The following is a 22898-nucleotide window of genomic DNA, read 5'->3' as shown; positions in this document are numbered from 1 at the left end:
CTTCTGGTGCCCGGCCTTTCCCACACTCCCCACAGGAAGTGTTCCATCAGCCCCTTGGGAACATGTCAGGGACTCCATTTTCTTTGGTGTAAATGTTAGTTCCCAAAGGGCACAACAAAATTAGTAACCTAATTTCTGTAATTAAGGGGAAATACATTTTGTGCAGGGTTTAAATGTGATATATAGGCCAAGAACTTTACTGTAGCCCCACTACATCCTCCAATATGCTAACTTTTCCACCAGGTGAGGCTGATAATGACCACACCCCTGCCTTCAGTGAGGCCTGGCTTTGTGATACTGCACTGTAATTGAATACAGGAGGCTACCCATCAGCTTTCTGTTTGTAGAAAAAGCCATCTCAAAATGCACCTATAAGTCCTAAAAATTGGGTAGATGGACCTATTCCCCAAATATGATTTGTTTGTTTCTTTGCTGTTTTGAATTAATACCTGCTTGGAGTCACTGTCTGTGATACAGGAATGGAATAATATGTGTTGGCACAGTCTTTAAGTTTGGACAAATCTTACGGTGTTGCTAGCTGTAGATATTAAAGTCTATGTCCTTGGGCAAGTTTATTAAACTCTTCAAGCCTCCGTTTTCTTATATGTAACTACCTCACAATGTCATTAAGATTAAATGAAATAATATGTATAAAGGTCTATATATGTCTATGGGCTAACATTTTGCAAATATCACATTACTGATTTTAATTTTCTGATCTATTCTTGAGTAGGCAGACTAGGGAAGTGTGTATATCAGGAAGGTTGGAGAAAAAATGAATAGTACACAGCTGTAGTACAGATAAAATCTAGAATCAATTCCTGGTCTTATCATTTCATCATGGAACAGTTGCTTTATAAAAACTGGGATAGCTTCTTAAGATATTTTTCTTTGATAATGTTACAAATCCTTTTAAATGGAAAATTTTCCCAAGTTTTATAGAACTTTACTTATATATTGTAAATATCATGTAGATAGATATAATAGGTACTTCCTACCTCATTTCAGAAGTATTCAAGGCAACTAAGATTTTATAAGATTTGATATAGGTAACTGCTCACAACTATTTTTTTAATATTTTTTATTTATTTCAGAGAGGAAGGGAGAGGGAGAGAGAGATAGAAACATCAGTGATGAGAGAGACTCATCAATCAGCTGCCTCTTGCACACCCGCTACTGGGGATTGAGCCTGCAACCCAGGCATGTGCCCTTGACTGGAATTGAACCCAGACCCTTCAGTCCACAGGCCAATACTCTGTCCACTGAGCCAAACCAGCTAGGGCCTGCTCACAACTATGAATTCATTTTGGAAGATATGGAAAAAAGTTGTAATAGTACACAAAATGCTTTTCCCAGGAGTATAATCAAATATAAGTGATTCTACCTAGCATTTTAGATTAACTGAGAATTTGAACAATAATGCCAATATTGAGAGTCTAGAGATCACACATAGAGTATAATAATAATCAAAGGAGAATTTCCCATTTATTTAACAATTCTGTGGGTCAGAAGTCTGGCACAGATCTCACCAAGCTGAAACCAACATGTCAGGAGGTTCTAGGAGTTAATCATCTGCGCTATTGGCAGAATTCGGTTCCTTGAGACTATAGAACCAATGTCCCCATGTCTTAGCTGGCTGCCATCCTCATCTTCTAGAGGATGCCACGTTGACCCCTGGCCCCTTTCTCCATCCTCACAGCCAGCAAAGCCAGTCCCTCTCATGTTCAGCCATCTCCTTTATGATCTTTAGTCAGATCTCTGACTTGTTCTTCTACCTTCCTGTTCCACTTGAAGGACTTCTGTGTTTACATTGGCCCACCATAATAACCTGGGGTATTCTTCCAATCTCAAGGTTCTTAACCTTAACACACCTGCAAAGTCCTTTTGCCATGTAAGTTAACATACTCACAAGCTCTGACGATTAAGGGTCTAGCCAACTATGTCAAACTTGTGGCCAGCGGGCCACATGTAAACGAGGCATGCGGCCCGCCAGCCATGAGTTTGACATGCTTGGTCTAGGCATTATTCTGCCTGCCTCATATATGGTTTTTAGGGGGAAGATATGAAAGATCAAAATTAACCCAAGCAGAAGTAGCAAACCTTAGTAGTGGAATGAACTTAGAAAAAATCCAAAAAGCCATCATTGTGATGCCTTTACAACGTCACCAGCACCAGATAATTTTATAGCTAGATGATTCAAAGTTTGAAGGGACAGATAAATTCAGTTGTGTAATTTTAGAAAAAGCTAAACATTTTTTCATTTTATTTTGTGAAAAAGCCATGTTCTTGCAAATCAAAATGCTTTGGCTTCTTAGATTTATCTTTTTTCTCTGGACTTTTAAAAGCAATTTGGAACTCAGAGCTAAGCAAACATTCCTTTTGTTTTAGCTATATCTTCCACCACCCCAAAGCAATAAAAGCTACTTAACGAGTAGAGTTCCAAGGAGCCATGAGAAAATATTTATAAAGGGAAAAAGAAAAACCTAGGTTTATAATAAATACTTAAATTTTTTCCCACTACATCATCTTGGAGTAAGAAATGCCTTCCTAAGCAGGACCATAAAAACAAAAGCCATAGAGGAAAATATAGACACATACTTATATACAAATGGCTGAGTCCCAGAATTTAGGAGGAACTCCCCAAAATCAGCTTTTTAAAATAAAATGAGCAGAGATGATTCACACGGGACCGTCAGATGACTGATATGAATAAGTTGAAAGATATTCAGCCTCACTAGTTATCAGGAAACTTCAAAGTAGCATAATGAAATTCTGCTTCCATCGATTAATCAAATAAAAAATTAGATGAATAGATAAATATATATCATTACATTTACACATGTCCCACATACACACATATGTAGGTTAAAATCCTAGGAGAAAGCAATTTGGAATTATTAATATAAACTGAAAATGCACATACAATTAGACATAGCAGTCCCATTTATGTAACTTTACCTAATAGAAATAGACAACAGTTTGTACCTAAAAACATATCTCTTTAGACTTTTTTTTTTTTAATATATTTTATTGATTTTTTACAGAGAGGAAAGGAGAGGGATAGAGAGTTAGAAACATCGATGAGAGAGAAACATCGATTCAGCTGCCTCTTGCACACTCCCTACTGGGGATGTGCCCGCAACCCAGGTACATGCCCTTGACCGGAATCGAACCTGGGACCCCTCAGTCCGCAGGCCGATGCTCTATCCACTGAGCCAAACCGGTTAGGGCTCTTTAGACTTTTAATTGTCATTTAGTTTGTACAGGCAAAAAGAAAAAAGGAAAAATCTTAAATGTCTGTTTAGGAAAGCTACAATTTTTCCTTCTTCACAGCCATTAAAAAGAGTAAGGCAGACTTGTATATAAGAGGAACAAAAATTTCAAAGACCAAGTTCAGCCCAAAAAGCAAGTCAGAGAGGGAAGTGTTTTTGGAATGACAGTACCTCTAAAAATGTTGCTCCATAAAAGCGACAAGATCAGAAATGTCAAAGCTTTATCAGAACTCTGGAAATTAATAAAAGAATTGCAATAATTTGAAAATCATCTATTCAAGAAAAAAAGGGCTGGATCTCAGTAAGAACAGCATGCTATGTAGCTTTTTAACTTGCCTTATCCCTGCCCACCCCTCCCCATATCTGCCATAGCCTCGCAACCACGGGAGGAGAAAGAACGGACTTGGAGCACCCTAAAAGTCCCATCCCCAGTAAATGATAGCTGTTTGACTTGTCCAGCAGCTGCCAGAAAAGCCTCATTCACAGGGCTTGTCTTTATTTGACCTTATTCAGAACTCACTAAGGGAGAAACCCTGTCCATAGGGCATCTATCAAAAATCATCAGTGAAAATTGCTTAACATCACAGCTGCCCAATGCAGAAGTGGAGCCAACAAGATGCTAACCAAAAACTTAACGGGAAAATCAGAGACTAGTAAAAAACTTAGAAGGAAAAATCAAAGACCCATCAGGGTCTTTGAAAAGCTCCAATATATTCCTGGTATTCTAGAAGGCCACACACAGGCAGGAAAGAATTGAGAATGGCTCCATCTCTCAGCTCTGGATGAACCGGAGGCTCTGCATTGGCAGGAATGAAGGCTAATGCAGAATTGTAAATCTCTGCTGGAGCACTGAGGTCATGCCCCAGCCAAGGCTTAGTGGTTCAAGGCAGTAAAGGAAAGGAAATCTCTGTCTCTTTACTGACCACTAAGCTAACCAAGCAGATACTTCAGTGGCCAGAAACCACAAAGAATATGGACTTAGCAGAATTAGTTTAGCAAAGTCACTAAAAACAACACACAACAAGAAAAACAAGTCCAGGGGATAGAATGGGATCTAATTTCCAGAGCTGCCATATTATTTTATTAAAATGTCCACTTTTCAATAAAAATTCTGAGACATACAAAGAAACAGGAAAATAGAAAGTATGGCTTATACACAGGAAAAAAAGCTGTCAATACAAACTGCCCTGAGGAAGCTGAGACTCTGGACCTACCAAAGACTTTAAATCGGCTGTTATAAATATCTTCAAAATGCTGAAGGAAACTGTCTAAAGCACTAAAGGAACGTATGAGACCAGTGTCTCACCAAATAAAGAAAATTAATAAAGAGACAGTAAATTTTTAAAGAACCAAACAGATATTCTGGAGTTGAAAAGTATACTAACTAAGATAAATAAAAAATTCACTACAGAACAGCAAATTTGAGCTGCTAGTCAGAACTTGAAGATATGTCAATTGAAATTATGAAGTCTGAAAAATAGAATGAAGAAAAATGAACAGTCTCAAAGACTTAGAGAATACCATGAGGCATACCATTATGCAGATGATGAGAGTCAAGAAGGAGAGAAGGGAGAAAAGGGAAAAAGGATATTTGTAGAAATGCTAGTGAAATATTCCACAGTCTTATGAAAAAAAATTAAATATCCAAGAAGCTCAATTAACTCCAAGCAGGATAAACTCAAAAGACATCCACACTTTGACACATCATAGTCAAACTTAACACATTGCGGGCGAGTAGTTTTACCCAGTGGCCAGATAAGTTTCTATTGAATGAGTACAAAAAACATTTTACATAAATGTTGCAGGCACGCTTTAAAATTAAATACCCATTGCATTTTGAAGTTGTTTATTACATGTTCTTACAAGCTAATATCTTTTTGAAGTATAATACTTCGTAAAACACTGTGTAATAGGAAGCGAGAATTCTCGTGATCCGTCTTCAATGTATTAAAAGCCAAAATTAAAAAACTCATGAAATCAGCAAGAGAAAAACAATTCATGGTATCCAAGGGAACCTCAATAACATTAACAGCTGATTTTTCATCAAAACCATGGAGGCTAGAAGGCAGTAGGATGATATAGTCAAAGTGATTTTTTAAAGACAGTAAACCAGTAATTCTATATCTAATAAAACTATCCTTCAAAAAGGAAGGAAAATTAAGGTAGTCACAGTTAAAAACAATTAATTGCTATCAAACCTGTCCTACAAGACACAGTAAAGGGAGTCATTCAGGCTGAAATGAAAGGACACTAAAAATTAATTCAAATCTATACAAAGAAAAAGAGTAATGATAAAAATAACAACATAGGTAAATATAAAAGACAGTATAAATGTATTTTGCTTATATCATATATTGTTAAGATGGCAATACTACCCAAATTGATCTACATATTCATAACAATCCCTATCAGGTATCATTTTGGGAGAAATTAACAAACTAATCTTAAGACGCAAGTGGAAATGCAGCCCACCTCTAATATCCAAAGCAATGTTGAAGGAGAACTCACACTCTTTGATTTCAAAGCTTACTATAGCTACAGTAATCAAATGCTACATGACACAGACATAAAGATAGCTATGTATAAATTGAATAGAGTTGAGAGCATAGAAATAAACCTGTAAATTTACAGTAAATTAATTTTAAACAAGGGTGCGAAGACCATTTAATGTGGAAAGAATAGTCTTTTCTACAAATAGTATTGGGAAAACTGGATATCCATATGCAAAAGAATAAAGTTGAAGTACTTCCTCATGCTATATATAAAAATTAACTCAAAATGGACAATAGCCTTAAATACAAGAACTAAAACTATAACACTCTTAAAAGAAAGCATAGGAGTAAATCTTTGTGACCTTGGGTTAGGCAATGGCTTCTTAGACATGATACCAACAGCACAAGCAACTAAAGAAAAAATAGGTAAATGGGACTTCATCAAACCACTGACTTATACATTTCAAAAGGGTGAATTTTATGGTATATGAATTATTATAGCTCAGTAAAGCTGGTGTTATTTTATAAAGGCAATTTTCACATTTAATCTGTTTATACTGAGACTATATTTACTTATTAATGATATAATTTTAAAAAGAAAAAATAAATTACTAGGTGGTTCCAGGTTTGTTTATTTATTTATTTATTTATTTATTTATTTACTAGAGGCCCGGTGCACGAAATTCATGCACGGGGTAGGGGGGGTGTCCCTCAGCCCAGCCTGCACCCTCTCCAATCTGGGATTCCTCTCACAATCCAGGACTGCTGGCTCCCAACTGCTCGCCTGCCTGCCTTCCTGATTGCCCCTAACCACTTCTGCCTGCCAGCCTGATCACCCCCAACCACTCCTCTGCCAGCCTGATTGATGGCTAACTGCTCCCCTGCCAGCCTGTTTGCCCCTAACTGCCCTCCCCTGCAGGCCTGGGTCCCTCCCAACTGCCCTTCCCTGCAGGCCCGGTCACCCCCAACTTCCCTCCTCTACAGGCCTGGGTCCCCCCCAACTGCCCTTCCCTGCAGGCTTGATCACCCCCAACTGCCCTCCCTTGCAGACCTGGTCCCTCTCCTGCTGGCCTGATCGCCATCAACTGCCCTCCCTTGCAGGCCTGGTCCCTCCCAACTACTCTCCCCTGCTGGCCATCTTGTGGTGGCCATCTTGTGTCCACATGGGGGCAGGATCTTTGACCACATAGGTGCAGCCATCTTGTGTGTTGGAGTGACAGTCAATTTGCATATTACTCTTTTATTAGATAGGATAGAGGCCTGGTGCATGGGTGGGGGCCAACTGGTTTGCCCTGAAGGGTGTCCTGGATCAGGTTGGGGGTTCCCTTGGGGTGTGGGGTGGCCTAGGCGAGGGGCCTGTGGTGGTTTTCAGGCCGGCCACGCCTCCCAGTGACCCAAGCAGAGGCCCTGGTATCTGGGGTTTATTTATCTTCTACAATTGAAACTTTGTAGCCTGGAGCGGAGCCAAGGCTCCTGCTCGCTCGGTGGCAGCAGCCATTTCTGTTGGGATTTATTTATCTTCTATAATTGAAACTTTGTAGCCTTAAGCAGAGGCCAAGGCAGACCAGAGTGTGTGGAAACCTCGGCTTTTTCCATCGCCGGGGGCAACCCTAGCCTCCTGCTCTCTTCAGCTCCTTGGCTGCCGCCATTTTTGTTGGGATTTATTTATCTTCTATCATTGAAACTTTGTAGCATTGATTGGAGGCCTGGCCTGGCAAGGGCAGGCGGAAAGCTTGGCTTCCTCCATTGCCGGGGAAACCCAAGCCTCCCTTCTGCTCTCTGTGGCCGCAGCCATCTTGGTTGGGTTTATTTGCATATTCACTCCTGATTGGCTGGTGGGCGTGGCAGCTGGGCATGGCTTGTGGGTGTAGCGGAGGTATGGTCAATTTGCATATTACTTTTTTATTAGATAGGATTTTGTTGTTGTTGTTAATCCTCACCGGAGGATATTTTTCCATTGATTTTTAGGGAGAGTGGAAGAGAGAGGGAAAGACAGAGAGAAACATCAATGTGAGAGAAACACATTGATTGATTGCCTTCTGCATGACCAGGGCCCAGACTGGGGAGGAGCCTGCAACCAAGGTGTACGTGCCCTTGACTGGAATCGAACCCAGGACCCTTTGGTCCACAAGCTGGTGTTCTATCCACTGAGCCAAACCAGCTCGGGCCCAGAGGTCTTTTTTAACTCTGACATTCTAGGACCCTGTGCCCTCGAGATCTCCTAGGTGCTGGGACCTGTTCTCCCCTCTCCTCTCCTAATCTCAGGGTTACTGTCCTTCCAGGTCAGCAACAATATCCATTGCAGGTTGAACCCTGTCTGCGGGAGCTTTTTGGCTCCATAACCTCTCAGTGAAAAGAGCATTGCTGGGGGTCACAGATGCACCCACTCTAATCCAGGAACCAATCTAGACAGAGGCCATGTGAGCCAGCACTTTGTCCCCATTTGTAGATGCTTCTACCATAGGCTGGGGTAGCCAATACATCTGTTCTGCAATTAATGAAAAGGGAAGGGACCCTTTTGAAAAACTGTGAAGGATTTCAAAATTTTTATATTAATAATATAATGTACAGTATAATAGTTTCCAATTTCTATTATTAAGGATGATTCCGTTACTGAGGGTCCAGTTTTTAAACCTGTGATTTTTAAAAACTGGATTTTTTTATTTTTTATATGTGTGCAACACCTGGGCTGTTGTAGTATAAATTACATGTAGAAAACTATAGCATACTTCATTGTTTTAAAACATTGACAGCTACTCTGGTACATAAAAATGTATGCCCTTTAATGCTCCATAGTGTCATTGTGTTGACAGTGTAAACAAGGAAGTATCATAATGGGTCATTTATTAAAAGCAGTAAGTTCATTCACCTAGTGGTGTTTCATTATTGCCACTTAATGTTTCTTACAGGACAAAGTTCTAAAAACATCAGTTCATCTCCAAGCATTGAGAGTTTGCCTGGAGGAAGAGAATTCACTGGCTCCCCACCTTTGTCTGCTACTAAAAAGGATTCCTTCTTCAGCAACATCTCCCGTTCCCGCTCACACAGCAAAACTATGGGCAGAAAAGAGTCTGTAAGTATTTAGCAATGTTTTGGTTTTTTTTTTAGCCTTCATTTCTTCGAGAGGGATGCATTTGTTAAAGCTTCTTATAATGCTCTTAAAATTTTTACAGACTAAAATGAATTTTTCGTCAAAAACAACTTTGTTAAAATTTTAAGAAATATTTTAAGGCTATGGTTTGTTTATATTACACTGGAGCAGGGAGGAAGGCAGCATCAATTCACAATAAGTTAAATCCCAAGTCTCAGGTCTTTTTTTCCCCTGCAAAATGACTTTTTGTCAAAGCCTGTGTGGTTTTTTTCTTCTTCTAAAATGTAGCAAATAACATTATACCAAATAATAGATTAAGACACTAAAACAAACCAAGCTGTTTTGTTGTTGTGTGTTTTTTTCCAGTTTTAAGCATTTCCTGAAAATTCAAAATTATTTTACCACTTGTTTTTAAAGGTTATACAGATTACATTTCAATTACGGTATATTGATAGTTGCTCTCTAAGAGCTTTTGTATACATTACTCAAAAGAACATGTCCAAAGCATATCTACTACTTAAAAAACACACAACCTGGATGTGTCTGAAATGTTAAGCCAAATAACAAGAAATAAAACATTTAGCCACTTTTTATAGCTTGTTTGACAGAATATTCTACTATGAAGAATTCATCTGCCGACTGGAAGAGAATGCAAATTTAAGGTATTACAGAAAAGAATCTGCTAGTAGCTGTTGCTGAAGTAGTCCTAAATTAGAAAAAAACAATGTAAAGCTTCTGAGGTATAATTATTTACGGTACACAGAATAGATAATGACATGGTATCTATCTGTCTGACTGTATGATCTTGGGCAAGATAGCTTTATGGTGCTTCAGCCCCTTCATCTGCGAATTAGACAACATGCAGTGCTCTCTGAAGGGAAGGGCTCACTACACACTCCCTTGGGGTCCCTTTCCGTGCGTAGGAACTGTGATTCTTTAATTTGTGGAAGAGCAGAATGGAACCTTCATTTAAAGATGGTGGCTTTAGTGCAGGCAGTTAGTTCTGCTCCCTCTTAGATTCCACTCCAGGGACAGTTAGAATAGTTAAAAATAAACCCTCAAGGAATAAGAAACCAGAAGAGAAGACAACAGCAACATTTTTTGTTCCTTGGAAAACAGATGTTAAGTGCTTACTAACTTAGCCGCCTAAGAAAGCTGAATACCAAGTCAGCAGTAGGTAAAGAACAAGAAGCAATGTGATTTAGATTTAATCTTCTGGAAGCTTGGGAACTGGAAATGGGATAAAGGTGGAATTGTAGACATGAGAATTGGTCAGAGGTCTCTCTCTTCAGAAAGCAATTGGATTCCCTTCCCCATGCTGGCAGAAGACTAGAAGTTTAATTCTCTGGACTGAGCGAGATCAGGCATGTTCAAGTACAGCACTACCCTACTGGAAAAGGAATCTATAATAATAAAAGCGTAATATGCCAATTAGACCGGACGACCTTCCAGATGAAGCTGGGGCTGCAGGGAAGCCCGGGTCTCAGGTGCCAGAGGGAAGCCGGTGCCGGCAGCCGGGGGAAGGAAGGACTACTTTCATGCATCGAATTTCATGCACCAGGCCTCTAGTGATGAATATATTTAGCTTCAGAATTTGGCCTCACCCTACTTGCGCCCCCCCTCCCGCCCCAAATTCCAGTATATATATCCCTCCACGCAGGAAGAGTTTTCTCTAAGCAGAAGTCACAAATGAAAAACATGCAGATACTCTGACCTCAGTGGTTCTTCAGGGAAATAGCCAGCTTACTTACAGTGAACCTACCCCTCACTGTTCCATCGAAACAGACCTTGCTCTTGACTTTTAGTTTACACTGTTTTATATGAGCAGCACAGTCAAGGATCGCCAGGTACTAGAGGAGAGCATCTGAGAATGAAAGGCAGACAAAAACAAAATTTAAAAAAAAGTATCATTTATATGTATGTCCTGATGTTTTCATGTGAGTGCCTGGTACACAGTAATTAAGCAAAAATAATTCAAGTTGAGCTCTGAGCATGTTATTTACCTGTGGTTAGAAAATAGCAAAATAATGATAGTAGTATGAAGTACCTCACTTTTAAATATCATTCTTTGAATTTCATTTTCTGAGTGGTTCTTTAGGTAAAAATGGTTTTGACATCAAAATAATAAAATGCTATTAAAGAAAAAAAAAAAGCAACTGAGAGGAAGCAAGTCTATATAGAAGTAGAATGCCTCAAAAAAATATTCAGAAAACAACCACTATTAGAATCTACAATATCAACAATGTAAAACTCAATAGAAGAGTTGGAAGATAAAATTGAGGAAATCTCTCCAGAAAATAGAATACAGGCAGAAATGGGAGGTCAGAAAGAAAAATATAAGAAAATTAGAGAACCAACCCCAGAGGTTCAAAATCTAAAAAAACACAAGTTCCAGACAGAGAACAGACAAAATGAAAGAAATAGTCAAAAATACAATTCAATTAAGTTTTCCACTAGTGAAAGAAAGACCTGAGTTTTCCAATTGAAAAGGTCCATGGAATTGGTTTTGGAAAAGGTCCATGGAAAAGGTCCATTGAAAAGGACAAGTAAATAGAAACGCACACACTAATACATCACTGAACAGGTTCAGAACTCTGGGAACAAAGTGATATCCTACAAACTTGTAGGATTGGATTAGAAGAAAGATTTCCAACAAAGGATCAAGAATTGCATAGATACAAACTTACCTTAGCAACACAGAAACAAGACAATGGAGGAATGCCTTCAGAACTCTAAGAGAAAATTACTTCCAACCTAGATTCTATACTGAGCCAAACTAATTAAATGTGAGGGTAGGATAAAGCCACTTTAAGACATTCAAGATTCAAAAAATTTATTCCCATGCACCTCAGACTCCACTGGAGGACATGCTCTACAAAAATGAGGACATACACTGAGGATGAGGAATACCTAAGAACAATGAAATAGATTATCCAGAGCAAGACAACAATATTCCCCAGAATGACAATGCAGGGAGATACCAAAACTTATGTACCACACAGCTACTTAGCAGGTCCAGTGAACAGCAGCCAACCCACATTGCAGCAAGTTAGAAGGTTCCAGAAAGTTTTCTCAAAACGATGAAATTGTAAGAATAACGAATATGTTTGAACAAATAGAGTAATTTTTACAACTAGAGGTGAGCTTGGGTTTAAATTAGTGATAACTTTAGAAAAAAAAACAAGCCAGTAAAGCACAAGGTAATCGGTAACCCCAAAGAAAAACAAAGTAGCTACAGGAAAAGAAAGAAAGGTTATGAGAAACCTTTTAAGTGAGCTACGACTACAATTTACATAGACATTATAATGTAAGCCTGTTGACTATTAATCTAATCCAAACCATGATGAAATTCATTTGAGAAGATGGGATGTAGGAACTGTTTGTTTGCATGCAGAGGGGAGGGAGCAAGTGGTGGTGGTCATTAGAGCTAAATCCTCATCCTCCATAGTGGAAAATTAGTGTATAATATCCTAGAACAACGATTTCAACATTTTTTATCTCGTGGCACACATAAACTAATTACTAAAATTCTGTGGCACACCCAAAAATATATTTTTTGCTGATCTCAAACACCAAAAAAAAAAAGGTGTAATTGTTTTTTGATTTACCAAAAAAAAAAAAAAAAAAAAAAAGAATAATAATAGTAATTACCTACCCTTTTGGTCCAAAGTGACTTTTTAAAAAATCAGGTGCCTATACTTGTATATAAGGATTTCTGGTGCCAAGAATTAACCGATCAGACACAATCTTATTATGCAATGTGGCCAATAAGATGCATCTCTGTATATGACCTACATATTTATGATTCAAGATAGGATATTTACACTGGATGGCTCTTGTTGTGTTGGTTGTCATATTTTTATTTGACAATCTAAGGGGAAAGAGATCAGGTATTGCATGTTTTCAAAATTTTTCCAGCACACCATTAAAAATTGTTGCTATAGAAAAATCAAGAAGTAGCAATATAAGCTAGAGTATAGAGATGAAAAAAAGTGGGTAAAAGAATGAAAAGTGGTAACTTCTGGAGAACAGGAAGTGGAGGGTGGGGCTGTGTGAACTGTTTTTCATAACAAGCCTTGTAGAACCATTTGACTCTTCATAGTGCTACATGTATAACTTAGATTAAAAATAATAACCTCAAGTTACAACAAGAATAGAATATATTGACATAATAAATTAGAAGAAGAGATGCCTGTGTGCAAAAAAAATATATCTATGAAGAATTCGGAGTAAGGAATAACAAATGAGAGAAGCATATGGAGAGATGTGTCATTTGCATCATCATATTTTGGTGACATATGGATTAGTCTACAACACCAATTAATTACTTTTCTTTATGGTGTTGCAGTGACTTAAAACTGAGAAGTGGAGCAAAAATAGAAACAGAGTAAGTCTAATCCTCCATGTAGACCTGCTGTGAACCAAGAAACAGAATGCCAAATTACTATCCAAAATTTAATATATTTCCTGACTTGTGGGAAGTACGTAGCAGAAATTTTCAAGAGAAAGCTCATGGTTGTCCAAGTAATAGTTAGCTTATTATTTTATGAAATAATGTATTGTAGTCAGTGCCCTTCGCCAAATAATTTCAGTTTTCCCCCATTCTAGGCACATGATAGTATTGTACCTCTGTCTCCTATAGTCTGTCAGCGCCATGTGACTGGTTCTGCTCAGTGAGTTGAGTGGAAGTGATATGTATGTATTGTCACTACAGGATCCTCCCAGCTCTGTCTTCTCCTCTGGCACCCATCTGCCAACCATGATAGACATGGGGTATGAGTGTTAAATGAACCTCTATTAATTTAAGGTGAGAGTTGCTTATCACAGCATAACAATGCACATAATTCAGAATCATTCTCTGATGGGAACCACATACCGACCTGGGATGGTCCCAGTAGCATTAGAGCCTATGACTGGGCATTTATCATCCCTGAGCCCACTTTGCTTTCATTTCCAGCCCAGTCAGCATGACACAGGGGTATTCCATGTCCTAAAAAAAGTTCAAGATAGTTTCTCATTAACATCATCATTATCAGTTTTTTCATATGAGCAAGTGGCCCAAATTAAAGCAAAGATATCTCTTCTTTGGGACCCAGTGCTTTAAACTATATATTTTTCAGATTTCAGGATTCAAATTGATCTTTTATAGTGGCCCAGGGTGGAGAAATGGTTGGTGTCAGTTAATAAAAAGATGAAATAGCAGTTGAAAAGAGACATCAAAACAAAGATATTTTAGTACTAGTTCTCAACCTAAGTTGGGCTAAATCTGCTTGTGTTTCTAATCCAATCATTGAGAAATGATTTCCAAAATCAGTATAGGTGTGACATATTCTGGACAAGGTCATATAGTAAGTCTCAGAACTTATTTCCTCTCAGTATTGCCTTTTTGTAAACCACAGGCTATCTTTAGATGAAGTTGTACACATTCATTCCTGTGAATGCCCCTGATTTGGCCTTAAAATAAAAGAGTGTACAACTCAGTCTTTAAAAAGGTAATTAGTTAAGTCTTGTGCCATCTTACCTAATAATAGACAAACATGTAAATTGACTGTACCTCCGCTATGCCCACAGCCAATCAGGAGTGAGTATGCAAATTAACCGGACAAAGATGGCAGGTTAATTTGCACATGCAGGCGCGCAGAGCTGCCGGGTGGGGCGAGACGCCTGCTATGAGGGGGTGGCGGTGGAAGGAGCTACAGGAGTGGTGCTCCAGCCGGGAGCAGGGACTTGTTGGCTCCCGGGTGGCTGGGAGCGAAGCCAGGGGAAGGAAGGCCTATTCTTGCGTGAATCTTCGTGCTACGGGCCTCTAGTGTGTTTATAAAAGACATGATTATACTTCTCTGAAATGTGAACAAACTAGTAGGAAGTTTTAAAAATGACCTTACTTCATGATCAGTAGTAGTATTGTTTTGAGGATTGATATTTGAAGACAATTTTTCCTCTGCTTTGTTTCCCAAAAAAGCCTGTTGGGCTCACCTAATTCAAACCCAGGTTTTAATCAAGCCCTGACTTTTTTAGTCTTGCAGACAAAATTCAAAATGTTTATACTTTTTATTTTTCATGCTTTATTTTGCATAATATAAATGATATTCTATACTTAGTGTTCTAGAAATCTATTTTCTTTGGTTATTCATCTGATTGTTAAATAATTTTTTACTTATTTTGGAACTGTTAAATGTTCTACAATTATTGCCAAATCATTTTCCAAGAATATCTTTGCTAAGAAAAAGGAACATACTGAACATAAGAAAAACTCAAGTTGATTTGTCTGTGTGAATAAGTTCTAATATTTAAGCACATCAGCCAATTAAAAGATTTTTTTAATGTTCCTGATGAACTGCAAGACATTTTGCTATGCTTTGTGATAATTACACACCAATCTCTAAAGATCTAAACATATCCATTTGGAATCCTCTCTAAGCCACAGGAAATAAAAATTGCCTGAGCTGAAAATCCCTGCGTAAAACAGGATGTATAGTGAGGTAAAAACCACCTGCTGGTCCAGATCACTACTGGGGCTACTTACCGTGTGTCTTTGTGACCCCTGCATGCACTCATCATTGCCATTTGGTAGGTTGAATATATACCATGGTCATGCTAATAGAATTCGTTTTTGTAATATTCATATATCCTTTATCATGACAAGATAACAAAAAGTGTCAGATGAATGAAAACAAATTTGAATGCAGACTCATATTTACTTGTGGAAGTATAGACAACCTGAACATGATCTAATCTACTTCAGGTCATGTTCTAGAAATTGGAATTTAAGACGTATCTGCATAAGAACTATGAGAAAGCAGTCCAAATGAGGGTGCTGACAATGAAACTGAAGGAGGGGAAAACACATCAAAAGTTAAGTAATAATTAAACTAAATAAAAATATAACTCATCAACATAAGAGGTAGTTTATGGTTAAATGCCATAGAAGTAGTAAGGGCAATAAATAACATAGATTCAAATGATTGATCACCGTGGGCTGCATTGGTCTAGATAAGTGCTCCATGTGAGAAATCAGACTTTAATCACAAACATATTTCTTCTTTCATTAAATGCAACCGTTGTTTCCCTTATGAATATCCAACAGCTTCCTAGAATGGAATAGTGGTGGATATCAAGTAGGCAGTCAGAATGTCTGTTGCAGGTGTTCCCTTCTCCCTCACATCCTCTGGCAAATGTAAAATAGTTGGGATTATATCAACTTGTTTTTAGTACAAATACAAGAAATTATTATCTCAATGAGGAAATTGATTGCTTATTATTTCAATACTAGAGGCCCGGTGCACGAAATTTGTGCATGGGTGGGGGGGTGTCCCTCAGCCCAGCCTGCACCCTCTCCAATCTGGGACCCCTCGAGGGATGTCCAACTGCCCTAAACAGGCAGTCAGACATTCCTCTCACAATCTAGGACTGCTGGCTCCCAACTGCTTGCCTGCCTGCATGCCTTCCTGATTGCCCCTAACCACTTCTGCCTGCCAGCCTGATCACCCCCTAACCACTCCCGTGCCAGCCTGATTGATGCCTAACTGCTCCCCTGCCAGCCTGTTTGCCCCTAACTGCCCTCCCCTGCAGGCCTGGGTCCCCCCCAACTGCCCTTCCCTGCAGGCCCGGTCGCCCCCAACTTCCCTCCTCTGCTGGCCTGGTCACCCCTAACTGCCCTCCCCTGCTGGCCTGATCGCCCCCAACTGCCCTCCCTTGCAGGCCTGGTCCCTCCCAACTGCCCTCCCCTGCTGGCCATCTTGTGTGTTGGAGTGATGGTCAATCTGCATATTACTCTTTTATTAGATAGGATAGAGGCCTGGTGCACGGGTGGGGGCCAGCTGGTTTGCCCTGAAGGGTGTCCCGGTTTGCCCTGAAGGGTGTCCCTTGGGGCGTGGGATGGCCTGGGTGAGGGGCCTGTGGTGGTTTGCAGGCCGGCCACGCCCCCTGGCGACCCAAGCGGAGGCCCTGGTATCTGGGGTTTATTTATCTTCTACAATTGAAACTTTGTAGCCTGGATTGGTGCCAAGCCTTCTGCTTGCTCTGTGGCAGCAGCCATATCTTTTGGGATTTATGTATCTTCTGTAATTGAAACTTTGTAGCCTTAAGTGGAGGCCTGGGCCGGCCAGGGCTGCAGAAGCTTGGCTTCCTCCATCACCGCGGGCAACCCTAGCCTCCTGCTCTTTCCAGCTCTGTGGCTGCTGCCATTTCTGTTTGGGTTTATGTATCTTCTATCATTGAAACTTTGTAGCCTTGAGTGGAGGCCTAGGCCAGCAAGGGCAGGCGGAAAGCTTGGCTGCCTCCATTGCCAGGGAAACCCAAGCCTCCCTCCTGCTCTCTGTGGCCGTAGCCATCTTGGTTGGGTTTATTTGCATATTTGCTCCTGATTGGCTGGTGGGCGTGGCTGGTGGGTGTAGCAGAATGATGGTTAATTTGCATATTACTCTTTTATTAGATAGGAAGAATCTTGGGATAGGCAGGTCTAGAGTTGGATAACTCATCATCTTTCTGTTCTGCCATCCTGTTTATTGGCTTTGTCCTCAACTCACTCCTATCATATTCTCAAGAGGGTTGCCACAAGCCAGGTATCTATCCTATCATCCCTCCTATCACCCTCCTCACACATGCACATCTTCTAGAGAGGTCTATCTGGACATTCCCCAGCAGGCTTTCCCTCCCATCTCATTGGCCAAAATTAAATCCCTTGCCCCCTCCCCAACCAATCTCTGGCAAGACGAAAGGATTAGAGAAGCCTATGACAGTATGGAAAGGGAGGGTTGTGAGGGAGGGTTGACTAGATAATTTGATAGGTGAATTATCCTAAATTATTAATTGTCAAAATGGTTTATCTAAACATTCACTAAAGTATTTGCATTTTAAAGAACCAGTTCTGTTGCACCAATGATGTATTAGCCATGAATTTTTAGGCAGCTTGATTTAGATTGGTAAGTGGAAGAAAGAAATTGAGCAAGTGGCATACCCAGTAGACCAGAATTTTTCTAGTTATCATATTTTCTCTTCAGTCAGTGATGTATACTTCCTAAGAACACATGGTATATGCAAAGTATTGATTATAATGGATTTCTTTATGGGCTTCTATATGGAATTGAAATCTAGCATCTAGAGTTTATCTAGTTATAGGAGTTTTTCACTTCAGAAATATCTACACTAATAAAAGAGAAACATGCAAATTAACCATCACTCTGCTACACCCACAAGCCACACCCACCAGCCAATCAGGGGCAAGTATGCAAATTAACCCAACCAAGATGGCAGCCGGTCATGGAGCTGGAGCAAGCAGGAGGCTTGGGTTGCCCCGGCAATGGAGGAAGCCAAGCTTCCTGCGTGCCCTGGTCGGCCCTGGCCTCCGCTCAAGGCTACAAAGTTTCAATTATAGAAGATAAATAAATCCTAGATACTTGCTTCCAGCCAGCCCTGGCCCCCACTCAAGGAGGCGCTGAAAAAAAAAAAAGAAAAAGAAAAAAAGGAGGGGCTGGGACCTTGGGTCGCCGGAGGGTAATCAGGCCAGGATGGGATGGCAGGGGCCGTTGGGGGTAAGCAGACCAGCAGGGGGTCCAGTTGGGGGTGAGCAGGCTGTCAGTGGGGGTCAGTTGGAGGTGATCAGAACAGCAGTGGGGAGGGTGCAGTTTGGAGTGAGCAGGCCAGCAGGGGGGCAGTTGGGGGTGAGCAGGCTAATGGGGAGGGAAGGTAGGGGCGAGCAGGCCAGCAGGGGGGGCAGTTGGGGATGAGCAGGCTGGCATGGGGACAGTTGGGGGTGATCTGGCTGGTTGGGTGGGGCATTTGGGGGCGAGCAGGCCAGCAGCGGGGGGCAGTTGGGGGTGAGCAGGCCAGCAGGTAGAGTGGTTAGGGGTAATTAGGCAGGCAGGCAGGCAGGTGAGCGGCTGGAGCCAGCAGTCCTGGAATGTGAGAGGGATGTCCGACTGCCAGTTTAGGCCCGATCCGTGTAAACCAGCAGTAGGACATCCTTCGAGGGGTTCCAGATTGGAGAGGGTGCAGGCCGGGCTGAGGAACAGCCACCCCCCCCCCCCCCCCGCGCCCTGTGTACGAATTTCGTGCACCAGGCCACTAGTACATTTATAATCTTCTATTACTTAATCAATAATAATGATGACAACCTTAAAATACAGTGCTATTTGAAATGCTCATTCCTATTTAATACAGTTTATAAAATGAATAAATATAAAATGAATTTAGACATCTGCAACTTTTCTAGCTTCTTTTAAGTCTCATGATAGGAATTTTAATCTAAGGCTAAATTGAACTCAGGTATTTGAAACATGACATTTATTAGTTATTCAGTGTTATCTGAACCTTGTTCACAGTCTTTTGCCAGTGCATCAGTTCCGGGCAAGGAAGGTGGACCGTGTATGTTTGTAGGAGTGTCCCTTCTTCCTATCTCCACCTTTTTGCCTCACCCAGTTCACATAATTGTAAAGAAATGTGACATCTAAGGGAGCATCACAAAGAGCCATTTTCGACTATTTGTATATGATATCTTAGTTTAGCTTTTGCAAACAGGTTTTATAACCAACTTTTTAACATTTTTATGCTTCAATAAATTTATTTGCAACCAAAATTCTGAGGATGCTATGAATGCAGAACCATAGGAAATGAAGTTCTGAACCTTGACTGTAATGCCTTTTTTAGGAAAGTGAACATGGTATCCTTTGGGGGCAAATGAGACACACATCTTCATCATCTCCATGAAATACAAAGGTGCCAGACTGTACCCATGCTGAACACTGCCCAGGAGGCAGAGACGGCGGTGTCTGGGAGAGCTCAAGTGAAGCAATTAGAAATATTTAGAATCCCTGGAAAGAAATCCCTGTATGTTTGAATCATGCTCCATTAAATGCCCCATTGATAGCATTTTCTTCCTTCCAGTGACCTTTCCTAAAATGTGACATTTATTTAGTCTTGACACATTGCCTTAGGGACAGTGCCTCAAAGTGCACATGTGCAAGGCAGGGGAGCAATGAGGGCTTTGAGCTGCCCTGTGCACATGGAGGTCAAGCAAGGCCAGAGGCCAAATCCTAAGGCTGTTAGGTTATCCCCCTCAGTCCCCCTCAATGGTACCACCACTTTCTCCTACCCAGCATCTTTCTGCTTTTAAATCTCCTGCCCCATAGCTTCTCATCCTTTATTCTTTGAAACACCTCTGTTAACTTTCCCAGGAATCCACTGGGTTCTAATTTGAGAAAGAAAAGCTTTGCTACTGTCATGGGAATTCTAAGCCTACTGAACAAAGAGGGAGATGTCTATCACTCAGGTGGCTATTGCCTTGACACCTTACGGCCAAGGAACTCCTTTTTGGTTGTTCTCATGCTAAAGCTCTGTCCAGAGGGTCGGTCAGAGGCTTGGGTTACCACAGCTTCCTCTCTTTCCATGAACCTGCTGTCTTCCCTCCCAGTTTTCTACTCCTAGATGCCCATGTATCAGGAATTCATACACATGGGAGTACTGTAGGTGGTAAACACCAGGGACCTCACACCTGAAGCTTGGGAGCAAAGGGCAGAGTGACGGGACATTCAGTAATGCAGTCTGTGCATTTCACACGAGAGCCCTGCTGGCTAAAACCCAGCCTGTGCTCTGCTCACCAAGCAGCATGCCCAGGTCTGGGGCTCTGTTTGCCTGGAGGTGGGACATTTTTTCCTCTGCGCAGAGGTAACATCCATTCCCCAAACCCTGCACCCAAAGGGGTGACTTTTCCTAATTAAATTAAAAGCATGTTTTAGGTTGGTAAAGGCCCCAAGGGAACTGCAATTGTTAGAAAAACTTAGGACCTTTCTATTTCATGGCAATGATGATTAAAAAAACAAAACGTGGACATGAGCAACTTCATAAAATATATGACAAAACAACAATCCAAACCCTTCTCAGCCCTGACATTACAATGGGCTGAAGGATTTTAAGAGCCTTGAATAGTGGACCACCAAAAGGCAATATTATCAAATTCCCGAACCTGCTTTTTACTTAAGATGATGGCAAAGCCCTCCCCTCCTTTCCTTCACTGTTGTTACCAACTTAGAACCTTCTGTCTCTAGCCTTGTCGTTTCCAGTCAGAACATTTCCCAAAGTTCCTTCAGTGAGTAGCTAGAAACTTGAACAGCAGTAACTCAAAGCATGATGATTGCAGTCAGCCACGAACAAACTGGCCTTATATTAAATCCTGGAAAGTTATGGGTTACATTAGAAAACAAGACAGGAAAAAACAAAGAAAAACTTTTTAACTGGAAAAGCAGTTATGAAAGGGGACACTTCCTTCGTCCCCACCCCTGTCATTTATTCATGGACCCCAACTAGACTCTGATTCCTGCCTTTCTTGGTTGTATTTCCCAGTTGTTTTCTCACTTTTGCTGTTTTTATTGTTCTGCTTTACAATTTCCTGACTTTCTCATTTGGCTTCTTTGACTCTTAAAGATGTCCTGATCTCTTTAAATAAACCCATTCTAACCACCCCTGTCCCTTAAAGATGTCCTGATCTCATTAAGTAAACCCATTCTAACCACCCCTGTCCCTGCAGCAGAAAGAACCCTTCAGGAGCGTCCCTCACCGAAGGTCACTTTCAGGTGATCACTGACCTCTTGATCACCATCACCTTTATTCTTGGAGATGCTCCCAAAGTGAGGACAGAATTATAAACAGTATCATGAAAGTTTGCAACATTTTCCTGAAGTCTTTTTAGGGCTACTCGGGTCCTATTAACAAGGAAACATAACTTGCAAATTACGTCACTAACCTGCCCCACATACACATAAACACCCACTACTACACAGTCCAAAAATTGAGGGAGGCCTCATATGCAGAATAATGCCCCCAATCAATTTAGAATAAACAGTAAGAAATGCTGCCAAATTGCTTAACTTCAGGATGTTCTCAATCAAAATTCTAGGCAGTCTTTTGTTTGAAGCATATTTGTATATTCCAACTGTGCCTCTTATTCATTCATCATGATACAAAGATCTATGTTCCATAGAATATCAAAAACAATACTTGTGAAATGAAAATGAAGAAGAATGAAACCAGCAAGGTACCATTATTGATAATATTGTTTATAGAGATCTGAAATTCATCTCTAGACAACAAATAGTATCATCCAGCTGAACATTGTGAAACTATTACCTACTTACTGCCCAAGATAAATAGGTATTGGTTTTTTCTCATTGTCCATAGTTGAGGTCACCCACCCTCAGTCTCTGTGACCAAATTCCTTTTTGACACCCATGAAGCCTTCCCAGCCACTCTCTGGAAGCTTTAAGCACTTTTGCTGGGCAGTTATGGCCCTGGTTAAGCTGCAGATTCCAGAGCCTCACCCCAAACGTACATTAGTAGCATCAACATTGAGGTGAGGGATGCCCTAGTTATTTGTAAGTTCGCCCTTTGCTTTGACTGTCGGAGAACTACTTGTATTGAGTTAAAAGGCTTTTACAGGCACTTGTCACTATCATAGTCTCCCTGTGGCAGATGGTGTACCTGGCACTCAGTAAATGTTTAGGAATGAATGAATGCGGTTGAGGGGTCTGTATGCTATGCAAGGATTTAGGTGTATTAGGCTTTATTCTGGCCTCAGGGGCCTGAAAAGTCACCTCATTCCCCAGTGGCATTCACCAACCACATATAAAAGCTAATAGGACTTGTTGGTACATATAGGAAATTAGGTTTCTATCAGTTAGTTTAAGGAGTGAATTAACAAAAGTGTGATAGGCATGTGAATAACCCAGGTAATTCAGATAATTATTTCCTTCTCACCTTTTCTTTTTCTTTCCAGAAGTCTCAAAATCGATAGTGTCTGTGTTAAACAACGCTGTTCCAGCACTTGGTTTCCTTTACGGATTGTAACTTAAACTGTTTCCTCAACCATGCTTGATCCTCAGCGTGGATTTGCTGTGGGGGCCATTGTTTTGGTTTATCTCTAATTGGACTTTGTGGGGGTCAGTTAGTCCAGAGAATAGTGGTACAAGGGTGCACATTTTATCCTCACGTGGGGCAATTAGCTTTGTTATAAGAAAAACAACCTTGGCTGAGCCCCTCTCTCTGGGTCAG

The 22898-nt window shown here is 40.6% G+C and overlaps 1 protein-coding gene across 4 annotated transcripts in view; it reads left to right on the top strand.

The window, feature by feature from the left end:
* The window catches only part of TBC1D5 (TBC1 domain family member 5), a 481832-nt gene that overhangs the window by 428579 nt on the left and 30355 nt on the right, over nt 1–22898 (top strand). For all 4 annotated transcript variants that reach the window (XM_080675845.1, XM_080675847.1, XM_080675846.1 and 1 more), the window contains one exon: nt 8674–8837. In XM_080675845.1, coding sequence (XP_080531971.1) covers nt 8674–8837 — 164 coding nt within the window. The remainder of the gene's footprint in view (nt 1–8673; nt 8838–22898) is intronic.

The sequence above is a fragment of the Plecotus auritus genome, assembly GCF_963455305.1.
Source record: "Plecotus auritus genome assembly, chromosome: 6".
In the NCBI taxonomy this organism is placed as follows: Eukaryota; Metazoa; Chordata; class Mammalia; order Chiroptera; family Vespertilionidae; genus Plecotus; species Plecotus auritus.
The sequence above is the reverse complement of the archived record's forward strand: the minus strand, read 5'-3'. Positions and strand labels throughout refer to the sequence as shown.